We start from the raw sequence: 16320 nt of genomic DNA on the forward strand, positions 1-16320 counted from the left end.
TCAGATATCAAGATATACTACAAAGCAGTAGTAATCAAAACTGTGGCACTAGCACAAAAATAGACACATAAATTTAATAGAACAGAATAGAGAGCCCAGAAATAAACCCACTATTACATGGTCAATAGATCTTCGACAAAAGAGGCAAGAATGTAAAGTGAGAAAAAGACAGTCTCTTCAGGAAATGGTGTTTGCAAAACAGGACAGCTACATGCAAAAGAATGAAACTGGACACTTTCTCACACCTACACAAAATTAACTTAAAATGAGTTAATGACCCCAAACCATAAAAATTCTAGAAGAGTGCACAAGTAGTCATTACTCTGGCATTGGCCATAGCAACATTTTTCTATATTTATCTCTTGAGGCAAGGGAAATAAAAGCAAAAATGAACAATTGGGACTTCATAAAAACAAAAAGCTTCTGCACAGCAAGAGAAATAATCAACAAAACTAACAGAAAGCCTATGGAATGGGAGAATATAATTGCAAATGATATATCTGATAGAAGTTTATTATCAAAAATACGTAAAGAACTTATACAACCCAACACCAAAAAAAAAGAGAAAAGAAGAAAACAAAAACAAAAAACAAACAAACAAAAAACCCCCAAATAATCCAATTAAAAATGGGCAGAAGACATGCACGGACATTGTTCCAATGTATCCAGATGTATGAAAAAATGCTCAACATCAATCATCATCATGGAAATTCAAATCAAAATCACTATAACATATCACCTCATACCTAATAGAATGGCTAAAACCAAAAACACAAGAAAAAAGAAGTGTTGGCGAGGATTGGAGAAAAAGGAACTCTCATGCACTGTTGGTAGAGATGCAAACTGGTGCAGCCACTGTGGAAAACAGTATGAAAGTTCCTCAAAACCTTACAAATAAAATTACCATATGATCCAGTAATAATACTGCTGGTTATTTACCCAGAGAAAATTAAAACACTAAATGGAAAAGATAAATGCACACCTATGTTTATTGCAGCACTATTTATAATAACCAAATTAGAGAAGCAGCCCAAATGTTCACTGATAAATGAATGGATAGAGAAGAGGGGGTATGTGTGTGTATTCTCTCTCTCTCTCTCTTTCTCTCTCTCTCTCTCTCTCTCTCTCTCTCACACACACACACACACACACACACACACACACAGAATGGAATATTACTCAGCCACAAAAAAGAATGAAATCTTGCCATTTGCAACAACATGGACGGATCCAGAGGGTATAATACTAAGTGAAATAAGTCAGTCATATGGTTTCACTCATATGTTTCAAGAAACAAAACAACAAAGAAAAAAAGACATAATTAGAAAAAAGACTCTGAACTGTAGAGAACAAATTAATGGTTACCAGAGGGGAGAAAGTGGGGGTGGGGGACTGGGGGATGGGTGAAATAGATGAAGGAGATTAAGAGTACATATGAGCTCTGAGTAATGTGTAGAATTGTAGGACCACTACATTGCTCACCCAAAGCTAATATAACACTGCATATCAATTATCCTGGAATTTTTTAAAAAAAGAATGAAGATAAAAAGAAATAAAAAATAACACAACCCTTTTGATTGGCAGGGCCACTGCACTTGTAGGAACGTGTTCCTTACACAGGCACCAGCTAAGAGTGGAGCTGAATTGCCTGCACTTGTGCAGAGGTGGGACCTCTTTCTCTCATAGGAACTAGAAGGCACTGGAGACTGGTATCATAAAGTTAAGGTCTCAGCTGGGCTCTGTACCTCTCAGTCTTTTCTTGTCTGTTTTTTTTTTCTTTTGTTTTGTTCTCAGCTTCCCATCCTGCCCTAAACAACAGGTGTTCCAAAAGTTAACACTCTACATAAACCCTGTTCTCAACACTCACCTTGTTGTACTCAATAGATGACCTAGATTCACTTTCTCCAAGAACACTGAGATTAACAGGAAAATATATTGTTTTCTATATCTATTCTTATTCTTTTTCCTTCCTTCTAAGGGAAAATGTTGACTTTTCATTTTTTAAAAGGTAAATTTTCCCTATGTACTCTGAATCACAGCAGCTCTTGCCTTCTTAGGAATCTTATTTCATCAGTTATGCCCCATGTGCTACGTAGCCATCCTTTTTCTTTTTATTAGCTGTCTCATTTGTCTCATAAATACAAAGTAGAATGCCTCCAAACTTTAAAAACATAGTAATAAATATTATGTGGGAGATTATAAAAATGCCCCAGATTCTCTATTCTTTTCATAAAAAAGGCAAAGTCCTTCTCTCCCTCGTCCATAACTGGCCTTACGACTCGCTTTGGCCAGTGGGACATTAGCAAATACGGGCAATGGTTATCCTACAAAGAAGCAATGGTTTGAAAGGCACAAGTGCCTTGGAGCTTACTGGCTTGATGAGAACAGAACATCACCATGATGTGAACGCACACTGGCTGATCTACTAGAGGATACAAGACCACATCTCAGCTAACCAGCTACCAGCTGACCTAGCAGCCAATTGCAGACAGGTGAACCACAACGAAGATAAGCTGACCCTCCCACAGATATACAGAACCACCCACCTGAACACAGCCAGGTTGTTGACCTGCAGATATTTGAGCCAAATAAATACTTGCTGTTGGAAAACACTACATTTTGGCTTGATTTGTTATGCAGCAAATGCTAACTGATAAACACGTGTGCACACACATGTACCAAGATTTTTGCGGATCCTGTGTATCCCTTCATTTCAGACCCATATTGTTTTCTTCTGACAGCTGTACCAATCACTGTATTGATTTCCTTACTTCACCCAATGCACCTTAAAGAGACTTCCTAAAGAACTCCACCCTTTTCTTTTTTTAAAAAAAAACATTTTTTTAATTTTTTTTTTTCTAGGAGAGAGAGAGACAGTGTGAACAGGGGAGGGTCAGAGAGAGAGGGAGACACAGACTCTGAAATAGGCTCCAGACTCTGAGCTGGCAGTCAGCACAGAGCCCAACGTGGGGCTCGAACCCACGAACCGCAAGATCATGACCTAAGCGAAAGTCGGACGCTCAACCGACTAAGCCACCCAGGCGCCCCTCCACCCTTTTCTAATCCCCTCCTCTTTTCTTTGAAGGAGCAGAATCCATGACTTTGCTTCTTCACCTGGCAAAGGTGAAGGCATTTTGCAGATGTAATTAAAGTCCCTGGTCAGATGACTTCAATTAATCAGCAGCATGTCCTGTGTAAGCAAGACCTCATTAAGTGAGCTCTTTAATTTTTTAAGTTTATTTATTTATTTTGAGAGAGACAGAGGCAGCACGAGTGGGAGAGGGGTAGAAACAGAGAGGGAGATAGAGAATACCGACCAGGCTCTGCACTGTCAGGATGAAATCTGATGGTGGGGCTCGAACTTGGGACACCATAAAATCATGACCTGAGCTGAAACCAAGAGTCAGATGCTTAACACTTAACAGATGGGTCCCAAATGACCTCCTTAAAAGAGGGTCAAAAGTTTAGAGATTACAGTATCAGAGATTTGCTTTTTCTACTGCCAGCTTTAAGAAGCAAGCTGCCATGAATTCTACAGCCTCTAGGAAACAAATTCTACCAATAACAAGAGGGAGTTTAGGAGCAGATCCTTTCCTTGTAGGGCCTCCAGATGAGGGTGCACCTGACAACTTAACTTCAAACTCAGGAGGCCCTGAGCAAGGAACCAATTCACATGTGCACAAAACTGCTCTACGGAAACCTTGAGAAAATAAATAGGTGTTTTATTAAAGCAGATAAATTTATGGTCATCTGCTATGCAGCATTAGAAAACTAATACACTTCCCAACGACCTCTACCCAGCTTTTACCCCCTACTCTTCCACAGAAACTGTTATCACCAATGTCTACAGTGATTTATATTTTCCTATGCCCAAGAGACACTAGGGCAAAAGAAATGCCTTATCATTTCTGATTTCTCTATAGAATCTGACTTCCCACCACTCCCTCCTTTTTAAAGCTGTTTTATCTGTGTCCTCTATTTCATCACTGTCTCCTACTTTAATTCCTATCTTCTGTTGAGTCCTTTTCATAGCCCTTATCTTCTTCTAACCCACTCCTTATAGGTTAGTACTTCCCTGTTCCCATTGTCTGAACTGCCCAGGCTCTAAGTCATCTGCCAAGAAAATTGTATTCATCATTCACATTCGGCTCCTACAGTGTGAACCTTCCTGATGGTCCAGGCTGACCTCAACGTCCTCCTCCCAAACCTCCCCTTGTTCCTAGAATGTGTTCCTTTCCATTGTCGTTATTTTTAGGCGCATCTTTTTCAAGTCCCCTGAAGGCAGGCACCATCTTTTACAGTTAATTCCCTTACTCTCCTGTGCCTAACAAATTACCTTCATGCAGGAATGAAGAAACAAAGTGTTTAGGGGATTTAGGAACAGAACGAAGAATGCTAGGACCCCCAGTCTCCTTGAAGAAAGCCTCCTCACCTCCCTTAGCGACTCTCCCCTCTTGTTCTGCTCTCGACTCTGGGTAGTGAAGATGAGCAGAGGAAGGGGATAAGATCGACTCTGACATCCAGTTCAGTCTCTACCTCGCTAATAAGAAAAAAAATTGACTTCTGACATCAACAAGCCAGGAGACACTCCTATTAACAGGCTCCATCAACTTTCTGATGGAAACGTCAAAGCAACTTGATTTCCCATTAATGTAGTTCCTCTCCCCCTTAGGCTAATGGCACAGTTGATCTTACCCAGAGGAAACAACCTGCTACCACAGGGGGATCTCAGGGATTCTGACAACAGAGAGCAGATTAAAGCCTGGGGGCATAAGGAAAGTTTCTATGTCTAATGCCCTATCCAAATAGTTTGTTGTAATCTCTTTTCCATAGATCCATAGAATCTAGGTACTTAATAAATACGTATGCCAGTGTCCTAATTTCACAGACTTTTATGTAAGAGCAACCTTTATTTAACCCCTGCCAGATTTTCAGGCCTCAATTTTCATGTCTTCTCCTCTGTTCTTACACCAAAACTACAGCTGAACCAATATAAAACCTCTGCCTCCTTACTAGTTCTGTATCCTGAATCCCAAAACACACTGCCATCTCAAATTTCTTTATTTTCCATTTCTTTTGAGAGAGACAGAGAGAGAGAGTGCAAGTAGGGGAGGAGAAGAGAAAGGGGGGATTAGAAGTAGGCCCTGTGCTTACAGCAGAGAGCCCAACGTGGGGCTCAAACTCATGAATCTGCCTGCTAGATCATGACCTGAGCCAAAGTTGAACAGTTAACCAATGGAGCCACCAAGGGGCCCCTCTCAACCTTTTTAATATAGAATATCACCTGTTGAGAACCTACCATGGGCCAGGCACTGTTCTAGGCTCATTACAGATATTATCTCATTTAATCTTCACAAGGAAGGCTGATATCATTACTCCATTTTACAAATGAGGAAACTAAGGTTTAAGATTTCAAGTAAATACCTAGAGGAGCATGGCCAGTATGTTACCTCTGTTGTTCCTGCTTTCCCATACCATCTCTCAGTGCAAGGCCTCCTTTCCGTACCACCTATTCGTTTCTTAGCTCTGTTTCTGTCCCTAACACCCCACTCACACTGCTCTCCTTAAGGTCATCAGATGACCTTCTAATTCCCAGATTTAATCGGCTTTGAAAGCCTTATTTTATTTGATTTTGTTTTGTATTTTATTTTTCCTCATGTATTATTTATAATATTTTATATCATTTTATTTATTTGACCCTGTTTATAGGCTATTCTTTTTGATGAACGTCCCTCCAGCTTTCATTACATGAAACCCCTTTCTGCAATTTCCTTGTCCCCTCTCAGTCTCTGTCATTGGCTTCTAGTCTTTCATAGGCCCTTCATATTTTGCCGTTTCCTGGTTTGTATCTTGTTTGTTTGTTAGAGAGCACACAAGTGGGAGAGAGGGACAGGGAAATGGGGAGAGGGAGAGAGAGGGAGAGGGAGAGAGAGAGAGAGAGAGAGAGAGAGAAAATATTAAGCAGGCTCCAGGCTCAGGGAGAAGCCCAACACAGATCTCAGTCCTACAACCCTGGGATCATGACTTGAGCCGAAATCAAGAGTTAGAAGGTCAAATGACTGAGTCACCCAGGTGCCCCTTTCCTGGCTTGTATCTTGTCTTTTTGTTTTACATTCTTTCCGTGAGTAAATACCTCCACTTTCATCAATTTATGTGGCAAATATCTCATCTCCCATCCCTCTTCCATGTTCCAGATTCATGCTTCCAGTTGCTTCCTAGAGAATATCATGCCATGAAACCAAGGCATTGCAAACTCCACATCAGATGTCTTGTCTCTTCCTATCCATTCCCAAGACCTATTATTTTTCCTTCAACCAATGATATCAACATTTATCCAATTTCCCTGGTTACAAATTTCATTCATCCTTTTTTATTCCCATATATGTCAATGAAAAAAAAAGTCAGTGAACTTCTACCCTGTAAGTTCTTTTTATTCCCACTGTCTGCCTCAGCTACAGGCTTTATCATACATCTTTCAGCCAAACCACTCTGTTTGCTATGTGTATATTCACCTCTCTGTTAATCTTTTTAATGTTTTATGTTTATTTATTTTGAGGGAGAGAGAGAGACAGAGCATGAGCTAGAGAGTGGCAGAGAGGGACACACAGAATCTGAAGCAGGCTCCCGGCTCTGAGCTGCCAGCACGGAGCCCAATGCAGGGCTTGAACTCATGAACCGCGAGATCATAACCTGAGCTGAAGTTGGATGCCCAACCGACTGAGCCACTCAGGTGCCCCTGTTAACTCTTAATACTATCCCTAGGTTAGACGATTCTTAGACTTTTACATCAACATTCAAGATGTCAACACTCTAAAATATTTCTTTTTCTTTCTGAATTTTGAGAGGATTTTAATTCAATTGCTTATTTTATATAGCATTTTTACTTTTGACTTACACTTTAAATTTTTTTATTGTCTAGTGATTTTTTACCACAATGTGCTTTTATTTAAACATGCCACTTCAGTGAAAGTATTTGGGACATAAATATATTCAACCCAATGTTTATATTGACTATATTCATGAGAATATAGTAATCACTGTAGGGAACAAACCGTTTAATAAAAATGGATTTAACATGGACTTTGTACATCTAAAGACTTTACAATCTGCAAGGGGAGATAAGGTATGCACCTAAATAGTTATAACACACGCCGAAACAGGGTAATTGCTCAAAAAAGGATGTACAAAAAAAGCTATCAGAATCATATTGAGGGAGACTTTATTTTGACTCAGAGAAGAAAAGCTGACTTCATGAAGGAGTCAGTATCTGTTCAAGGACTTCAAAGATGTGAATACTTAAGTATTTATTCCTTTTACACACCTTACTGAACCTCACCTATATGAAAGACACTGTACTAAATGCTGGAAACAGAGAAATAAATGAGATAGACCTTGACTTAAGTTGTTCTCTGTCTCTTGAGGAAGATAATTTGTCATTACAACAGAGTGAAAAGAAGATTTTCTAAAAAGGCTAAGAGATTTTATGGAAAATGGAAGAGGTACTCCTTGAGCTGAGCTTAGAGTGTTAAGTAATCTAGGCCAAAATGGAGATGGGTCTGTGGAAGAAAGAAGAGTTACAAAGAGGAATGGAGGGATCAGGGATGGAAAGTACACACTATGAAGTGTGTACTTTCATGATAGTTCAGAAGAGTTGAGGAAGAGAAGTACAAGATGTGAACAGAAAATGACATCTAGGCTAGTTTATGGAAAGGTTAAAAAGCCAGACTGGGAACTGAAGGCATTTTTTAGGGTAGCTTAATAAATTGTTGCAAATAGTGGTAATTTGAAGACAGAGACAGTTCTATACATGGATTCATTTTTACCAGGTAGACCAGAAATTCACTTAAATGACCAATTTATGGTCATTTAAAAAATGACATAAAAGTCACAAAATGACTTTTTTCTGATTAAAAATTGACATTGCTGGCATGAAGTAATCCAATCAGGGATATTCTTTAGAGTTTTTGCTTCTATGACTGACTACGTTAAAATTCTGAGTGCCTTCTTTGGTGCTCGGAGGATTTCTATGTGGTAAACTCTTGTGGGTAACAGTTACCTTATCTCATCTTATTTTTATTTGGTGATGTCCTACTATTCATCACTCAAATGGATTATTACAGGAAATGGAAACAGGAACAATGGCCGTTCTCAAACATGTCAAGGTCCACTATTCTTCCATTAGTGGTAACCATAATTTTCAGCCACTACTAGTGAATTAGGTTGAACTTTGCCTTTTCATTAGGAGCTTTGATAACATGAACTATAACCTACTTCAAAATAATCTATTTTGGAAAAAAGATCCCAAAGTGTGTATTCAGTCTATAGTTTGACATCTATATATTTGGTTACACAAAAACAACTTAAATAAGCAACTCAGGGAAATAAATCTAAAAACTATGGGAAAGAATGAATCAAAAATCCAAAAGTTGTTTCATTAAGAATATTTTCATTGTTTTCTTATATTTTTTTATCATCATGCTTTCATGTTCTTCTTCACAGGAGCCACATCAAATTACCCTCCCCTGACTACGGGAACCCTCAAGTCTACAACTTGGTTATTCCATCATCTTTCCTGATGCAAGAAAGAAATATTTAAGCCTATCACTGCTTACTGAGAATATGTTTAATTATATAATTAGAATATTTCCAATAACTCTGAGAATAAATTTTGATAGGAAATAAATATTTTAGTCCAGTATACCAAGATGGGGGCACCCTAGTGAGAGTCTTCTACCAGGAAAAAGTAGCCTAAGGATACTGGATACATAAAACTGACATAAAATTCAGCATTAGGAAATCAGTGAACGCTGCAGAAATGAAGATAGGGTGGCACCCAAAATAAGATGACTACTTTACAATTATGCGTAGGTCCTAGCAGCACCAAAGGGCCAACTCACCAATAAAAATGTTCTCCCAACTACTTTGAGATGCTTGTAAGTGCCCTGTCTAACAGATCCTGAACAGGATATCATGATACTGACTCCTGCTTTATCAAGGAGAATTTTGCATCCACTATCCACTCCCAAAGCCAGCCTCTGCATTCCTGACATTCACCTAGGGCTTGTCAAAATCATTTTATAATTTCATTACAACAATTAGCCAGCCAATGGCAATTTCTTCATATTTTTTCCCTTTAAAATCCCTCCCTATCCACCTCCTTTCTTTCCTGCCATCACAGAAATGGGTCTTAAATAGGTTCTCCTCCTTAAAGGAACTCTTCAATTTTGCTACTAAGTTTGAGCATTGAATCTTCTCCCTATGCCACTGAGACAAGCCCTGCCCTGGTGGCTTCCAGAACTACAATAGGCTCTCTCCATAAGAGACACAGATGAGATTCTTTTTTCTTACACACTCTTATTTCCTTGCCTATCCTTTCACTATTCTTTCAGCAGTTTAAAAGTAATATGTCTACGTCTAATATCCAATTGATGTCTTCCCACAGGATCTTTTTCTATCTTAAGTGTGTTGCTTGATGCAACCAGCTAACCCAGCACTCTCTCCTCAGAAAGTCCCAGGATCAGCCTCTTCCAAGAATTGTTCAAAAGTAAGAGATAACATCCCCCCAGATCCACTCCAGCTGAATATTTTACATTTTCTCTTCAGCCAACTCACAGTACAATTATATAATCTTTTTTGTCTTATGAATTAATTATCTATATTTACTCTGATGATTTATGATCTTGAGATTTGGGTTTTTTAAGTATCATTTTTTTCTTTGAGAGTTTTGTTTGCTTCAAACAGGAAGGCCTTTGTGGACAGCTTAGGATAAAGAATATGTAAACATTTTCTTTTTTTCATATGAGAAGAAGAAAAACTTACCTGCCCATGCTTTTGCGGAGGAGCAATCCCATGAGACATTTCCAGATGTGATGGGGCCTGGAGGTCGGTCCCTCGTGTTTTGGGACGCACCACATCAGAGGCCAGAGTGGAGGAAATTGCTAAAGACTTGGGCCGAGAAGCTGTGGTGCCCATCCCTCCAGGGGGGCCTTGTTCACCTTTTCCGCTGGTAGCTTCATCTTCCCCTTCCGAGTCCACAACAAAGACATATTCAGCTTTAAAAAGGTCACTTTGCTGCATTCCTTGAAGTTCCTTTGCTTTGAATCCCCTTCCTTGTGAAATATTTTCACTGGTCTCTGAAGGATAAATCAACGTTCCTTGGTCTCTCTCCCGTTGGCTCCCAGCATTCAAGGTCAAGTACTCATTGGAATCAGACTGTAATTAATGTAGAGACATAAAAGCATTGACATTGGTTTGACACTGGCTTCTTTTTTTGCATGTACTCTTAAAGTTTAACCTACTTATGATTTCCAAAGATAAGAATTTTTAAAAATATATTTAAAAACCAGGTTGACTTAGGAGAGATTGGATTAAAGTTAATGGTTTGCTTTTTTTCAAAAAAAAAATTTAATGTTTGTTTTTATTTTTAAAAGAGAGAAAGAGAGAGAGAGGGAGCACAAGCTGGGGAGGGGCAGAGAGGTAGACACCAAATCTGAAGGAGGCTCCAAGCTGTCAGCACAGATCCCGATGCTGGGCTCAAACCACAAACCATGAGATCATGACCTGAGCTGAAGTCAGATGCTTTATCAACCAAGCCACCCAGGTACCCCTGAAGTTAATGATTTACTTTTACTAGGCCACTTCTCTGTCCTAGTCCACGTCCAAAGAACTTCAGGCTCAGAATAAATATCAAGTAAGCCTGCTTTAAAATAAATCATGACATAATTTCTTAAAAGGAGACAGTGACAGCAATGTTTCCCATGAAGACATTCATGAAACAAACAGGGGTTGGTCAAGGGTTTAGTTAATGGTCAGGGAAAACCTGTATAAACCAGGAGAGAAAGGAAGCCCAATTTAAAGTTTCTAAAATAGTACAAATCTTTCCGAAAGTCTAAGAGGAAAAAAAACGGAACAAATGTGTAGGTATTCAAACAAAACAATCTAAACTAATTGGGAGGAACTTAAGAATAAGACACTAGAAAAAAAAGTATTTTTGGTATGAAGTATTTTTCACTGCTATTTTATTTTGTAATTCTAATCTTCTTCCACCCATTTTTTTATGAGTACATACAGGGATTACAAGACCAGAGTAAGATAACTTTATCAAGCTATCAAACATCTTTTTCTAAAATGATAGCTGCAGTATACACTATGATTGTATTTAAAAGACCCAATGTTTATTTTCTTGGCTTTGATAACCATGCTGTGGTTACTATGCTTTCCTTTGCAACATTTCTTTAGGTCTAAAATTACTGAAGAATTAAAAAAAAATTTAAAAAGACACTAAATAAACTAAAATAAACTAAATTTTAACTGTGGTGGTAAATTTAACATGTGCTATTATATGCATACATGTCATATGTATTAAAAAAGAAGTCAAACTACTGATTATATATAATTATAAAGGTGATTTTATATACCCCCTGTACATTTTTCAGCTGATGATGATTTAATCAAGATAAACATAAATTGCTTCCGATTAGGATTTCTCTGACAATGGTCATTTCGCATGTTAAACTATAATACTATACAATAACAAAAACCCAAATTAGAAAGAAGTTTAAATTAAAAATAAAAGGATTCAGGAGGACCTGGGTGGCTTATTCAGTTAAGCATCTGACTCTTGATGTGGACTCTGGTCATGATCTCACGGTCCGTGGGACTGAGCCCCAAGTTGGGCTCCATGCTGACAGCGTGAAGCCTGCTTGAGATTCTCTCTCCCTCTCTCTCTGCTCCTCCCCTGCTTGCTTGCTCTCTCTTTATCACAATAAATAAACTTTTTAAAAAAGTAAAAAAATAAAAGGATTCAGAGACAGATTGCTGATTATTATTAAAAGTAACAATAATGAAAAAGATGGCAAAAATTGAACTAGTCTTTGAAAACATTATTAATGAGCTAAAATAACTCCCTTCTGCCATAGTTCATCATTCTCTATTCCTTTAGTCTAATGTAGTTTTTTACAGCTTTATCAATATCTGATATTTCATTGTATGCTTTTCACTTTGTTTACTGTATGCCTTCCCAATAATAAGTTTTAGGAGTTGACTTTATTAATTCAGAATCCACAGCACCAAGCACATAATGCATTCAGTAAACAGTGGTTGAATATATGAATGATCAGGGGTTATTTACCCTGTCCTATTATAATACTGAACTATTTAAAACATAGGAGGAACAATCTTAAATATTTTAAAGATATAGTTGTATGCATATCGGTGCAATCAGCAAATAAATATCAATGTCCCAGGAAGCTCTAGAAGTTTGTATCCAAGATTAATTCATATGTCCACAGTCTCAAGTGCTCATAGCACCTATAACAAAGGATCCCAGATATAGATGAAGATATAGATATAGATATCCCATCTCTCTTTCTTTCTCTCTCTCTCTCTCTCATACTGTTAGAGTGTGTAGGATATCCCTGAAATAATTTGGCCCCAATAGTCTTTGAAATAAGGCAGTAGCACTGAAAAATCTCAGGATAACAGATATATTATACCTTTCTAGATAAGATGTTTTCATATGGACAAGATGAATGAGACTACTTTGCCCCTTTTTAGTGGCTCAAGAATACCACAAAATCCCCTAATCACAGTATTAAAATACATTTTTTTAAGCAGGTTCCCCACCCATTATGGAGCCCAATGCAGGACTTGAAATTAAGACCCTGAGATCAAGACCTGAGGTGAGGTCAAGAGTTGGACACTTAACCGTCGGAGCCACCCAGGCACCCTTAAAATATATTATAAAGAGAAAGGGTATTTTTAGCCAAACTGTCATCATGCTAACACAAGTCATTTTCAGGGCTTTCGTTTGTTTTAATTTTATTTCCAATTTTTGTCTCATTTTTGATAAACATAATCAGCATATAAATACAATTTCATAACCTCTTTTCTTGCTTAGTATTATAAAGTTAACACTTTCCATGGAATTACATAATCACTATAACTTTGTGAAAGTAAAGTATTATATTTTTAATTTTTTTCTGATTGTTAACTATTAGACTATTTTTCCCTAATTGTTTTCCTAAATAAAACTTTTCCCCTTTTTGTACTATTTCCTTAGAATACATTTTTTTATTTTTCTTTATTTATTTACTTTTTAAGAGAGAGAGAACAAGCCGGGGATGGGTAGACAGAGAAAGGGAGAGAGAGAATCTCAAGCAGGCTCTGCACTGTCAGCACAGAGCCCAAGGCAGGGCTGAAGCTCATGAACCATGAGATCATGACCTGAGCTAAAACCAAGAGCCAGACACTCAACCAACTAAGCCACCCAGGCACCCCAAGAATACATTTGTAAGAGTTAGTTATTGAAATGTGACGACAATTTTACAACTGTGCATAAGGATTTTCCACCAAATTCATAAAGCTAGCTGCAAAGCATGAGCATGCCAATACCTTCACAACTCCCCTAGCACTGGATATGACACTTTTTAAATTTTGCTAAATTGTTACATGTAAAAGAATAATGCCTCACAGTTTTATTTTGTATTTTCTATCAAGATAAATTCAAACTTCTCAAGAAATTTAGTTTTTATTATTTGGGAGAAGGGAAAGTGCCAGGAAGCAGAATGTGTCATGTGAATAGCAAAGAATAGGATGTCAACTCAAGAGTTGAGAATAGTGCATTAGAGAGAAGTGGGGGTATGATAACATTTGGGTTTCTATTACACAGTTATATTTTTAGTCAACCTTAGATTTCACAGACATCTCTTTTTATGCAAAGGAAATAAACATTCACACAGATTTCCAAGTCATTATTATAGACAATTTAATGTTTACTATAAAGTTGCTTAATATAAAAAAAAGAATAAAAGTAATCCTACCCTATTTACAGTTTCTGGATTCTTATCACTTGGTTCCTCAGGAATTTTAACAAGGAATTTAGAGGTGTCAGCCAACTTAGAGTGGGTTGGTAGTCTTCTGACAGTGGGGACAAACGTGAAGATCAGAGGTTTGGCTTCAGAATCACCAGAAGAGACCTATGAGACATGTAATAAATTAGACCTTCAGTCCTGTCAAGGGTTTTTCTTGACTTTTTTGGCTAAATGCCATAATATTTATCTCAGTTATTTCAATAAATTGCCCATTATCCTGTGGCCATGTGTATGGTTGCCAAAGAAAACAGCTATAAAAATAGTCACAGTGGATAAGATTCCATTTTTTAATGATTCCATTTATTGGAGAAAGCAATACAATCCCAGAAAGATCCTGTTGTAGGGAATGGCAGTAGATTGGCTAGTTGGTCTCTTAGAATATTATAGGGCACTTCTACCTCAGTAGGGTCATCACAAACACAGAATCTAGTCTGTTTCAAAATTGACTTTTATCCATTTAACCCTGGATTAGCAGGTTCGGTTTGACTCATAATCATCAACCATGCAAGAAACTTCTAACACCCATCATTAATGAGAATACTAAAAAATGGATTTAAAATTTAAAGAATGCTTTTTTGGTGATTAGAACACCAAAGTATATCCCTGAGGATACACCTTCTCTTTCATTCATGCTTTATTCATTCAAGAATGATTGTTTATTTTTTTTTATTTTTTTTTATTTTTATTTATTTCTAGGAGAGAGAGAGAGAGACAGCGTGAGCAGGGGAGGGTCAGAGAGAGAGGGAGTCACAGACTGAAACAGGCTCCAGGCTCTGAGCTGGCAGTCAGCACAGAGCCTGACGCGGGGCTCGAACCCACGAACCGCGAGATCATGACCTAAGCGAAAGTCGGACGCTCAACCGACTAAGCCACCCAGGCGTCCCAGGAATGATTGTTTATTTTTAACTTGATTTAAATTTTAGTTAGTTAACAGATGGTAGTATATTGGTTTTAGAAGTAGATTTCAGTGATTCATCATTTACAGACCACACCCAGTGGTCATCACAAGTGCCCTCCTTAGTACCCATCACCCGTCTACCCCATCTCCCTACCACCTCCCTTCCAACAACCCTCAGTTGTTTCTTAATATCGACATGTGAGTGAAATTATATGGTATATGTCTTTCTCTGATTGACTTATTTTGCTTAGCATAATACATTCAAGCTCCATCCATGTCATTGCAAATGGTAAGATTTCATTCTTTTAGATGGCTGAGTTAATACTCCATTGTGTGTGTGTGTCATATTTTCTTTATCCATTCACCAGCAAATGGACATTTAGACTCTCTCCATAATTTAGCTATTGTTGATAGTGCTGCTATAACATTGGGGTGCATGCATCCCTTCAGATCTATATTTTTGTATCCTTTGGGTAAATATCTAATAGTGCAATTGCTAGATTGTAGGATAGTTTTATTTTTAGTTTTTTTGACGAAGCTCTATACTGTTATCCAGAGTGGCTGCAACAGAATGATTGTGTTTACTATCCATTGTGTGGCAGGCACTCAAGGAGCTAGGGATGCCATAATGAATAGGAAATAGTCAGTAGACCACACACAAGAAGGAAAAAAAATGGATGCACAGAATACTAAGGGAAAAATGATGAGCGGTACCTGCCTACCCAATCTAGGAAGCTCTGTAAGAGGTAACACCTGAAATGTAAGTCCCAGGGGAGAGGAAGATAAGGATATACCAGGCTAAGAAAACCAGATGAGTGAAAGCATGGAAGGGCAGCAGCAGTGAGGTACAGATCAAACTTGGATTCTGTCTGATTGACAGCAGAGAACAATTACAGCACCGTAGATTGAGAGATGAAGTAGTCACATTAGAAGTTTAGATATATAACTCTGGGTTTTTGTTTAATGTTTTATTTATTTGAGGAAGTGCAAGCAGGAGAAGGACAGAGGATCTGAAGCGGGCTCTGTGTTGACAACAGGAAGTCCAAATGGGGGTGTGAACCCAGCAACTGCAAGATCATGACCTGAACTGAAGTCAGAAGCTCAACCGACTGAGCCACCCAGGTGCCCCTGGTAACTCTGGTTTTAAAATACATGTGGCTACTGACAAGCACAGAAGGCCAAGAGCAATGAATCGAGGACTAAATGAAAGGGAAAAAGAGAAGACTCTGCTGTAAATTTCTCTTCCTAGAAATCTGGATGAGGAGTAAGGAGGAAAGTTGAGAGGAGTTAGTGAGAGAAGAGAGTCAAAGAGGTCCCGCTCTTGGCATAGAGTAGGATAGGCCTGAACATAGACTTGGGAAAAGAACCAGGAGAGAAGGAAAGCAAAACAAGGTCCTGGAGTAATCAGGCAATATAAGTTAAGGGAACAGGAGAAGGAACACAGCCTCCTTTGTGTCCACAGAAAATGAACAAAGATACAAAAGCTCATGAATGTGGTGGAGTGAGGGAAGCAGAAAAGGTGGCATGATCAACATTGATGCTAAAAATCAA

General features: G+C 38.2%; 1 protein-coding gene across 1 annotated transcript in view; it reads right to left on the minus strand.

The window, feature by feature from the left end:
- LOC120226093 (muscular LMNA interacting protein) overlaps nucleotides 1–16320 on the minus strand; it is a 251072-nt gene that overhangs the window by 124036 nt on the left and 110716 nt on the right. The window contains exons 2-3 of the mRNA XM_039224298.1: nucleotides 13821–13976; nucleotides 9820–10212 (exon numbers count right to left, since the gene is read on the minus strand). Of these exons, the coding sequence (XP_039080229.1) occupies nucleotides 9820–10212; nucleotides 13821–13976 (549 nt within the window). The remainder of the gene's footprint in view (nucleotides 1–9819; nucleotides 10213–13820; nucleotides 13977–16320) is intronic.

The sequence above is a fragment of the Hyaena hyaena genome, unplaced genomic scaffold (genome assembly GCF_003009895.1).
Source record: "Hyaena hyaena isolate Hyena2069 unplaced genomic scaffold, ASM300989v1 scaffold_1583, whole genome shotgun sequence".
Taxonomy (NCBI): Eukaryota; Metazoa; Chordata; class Mammalia; order Carnivora; family Hyaenidae; genus Hyaena; species Hyaena hyaena.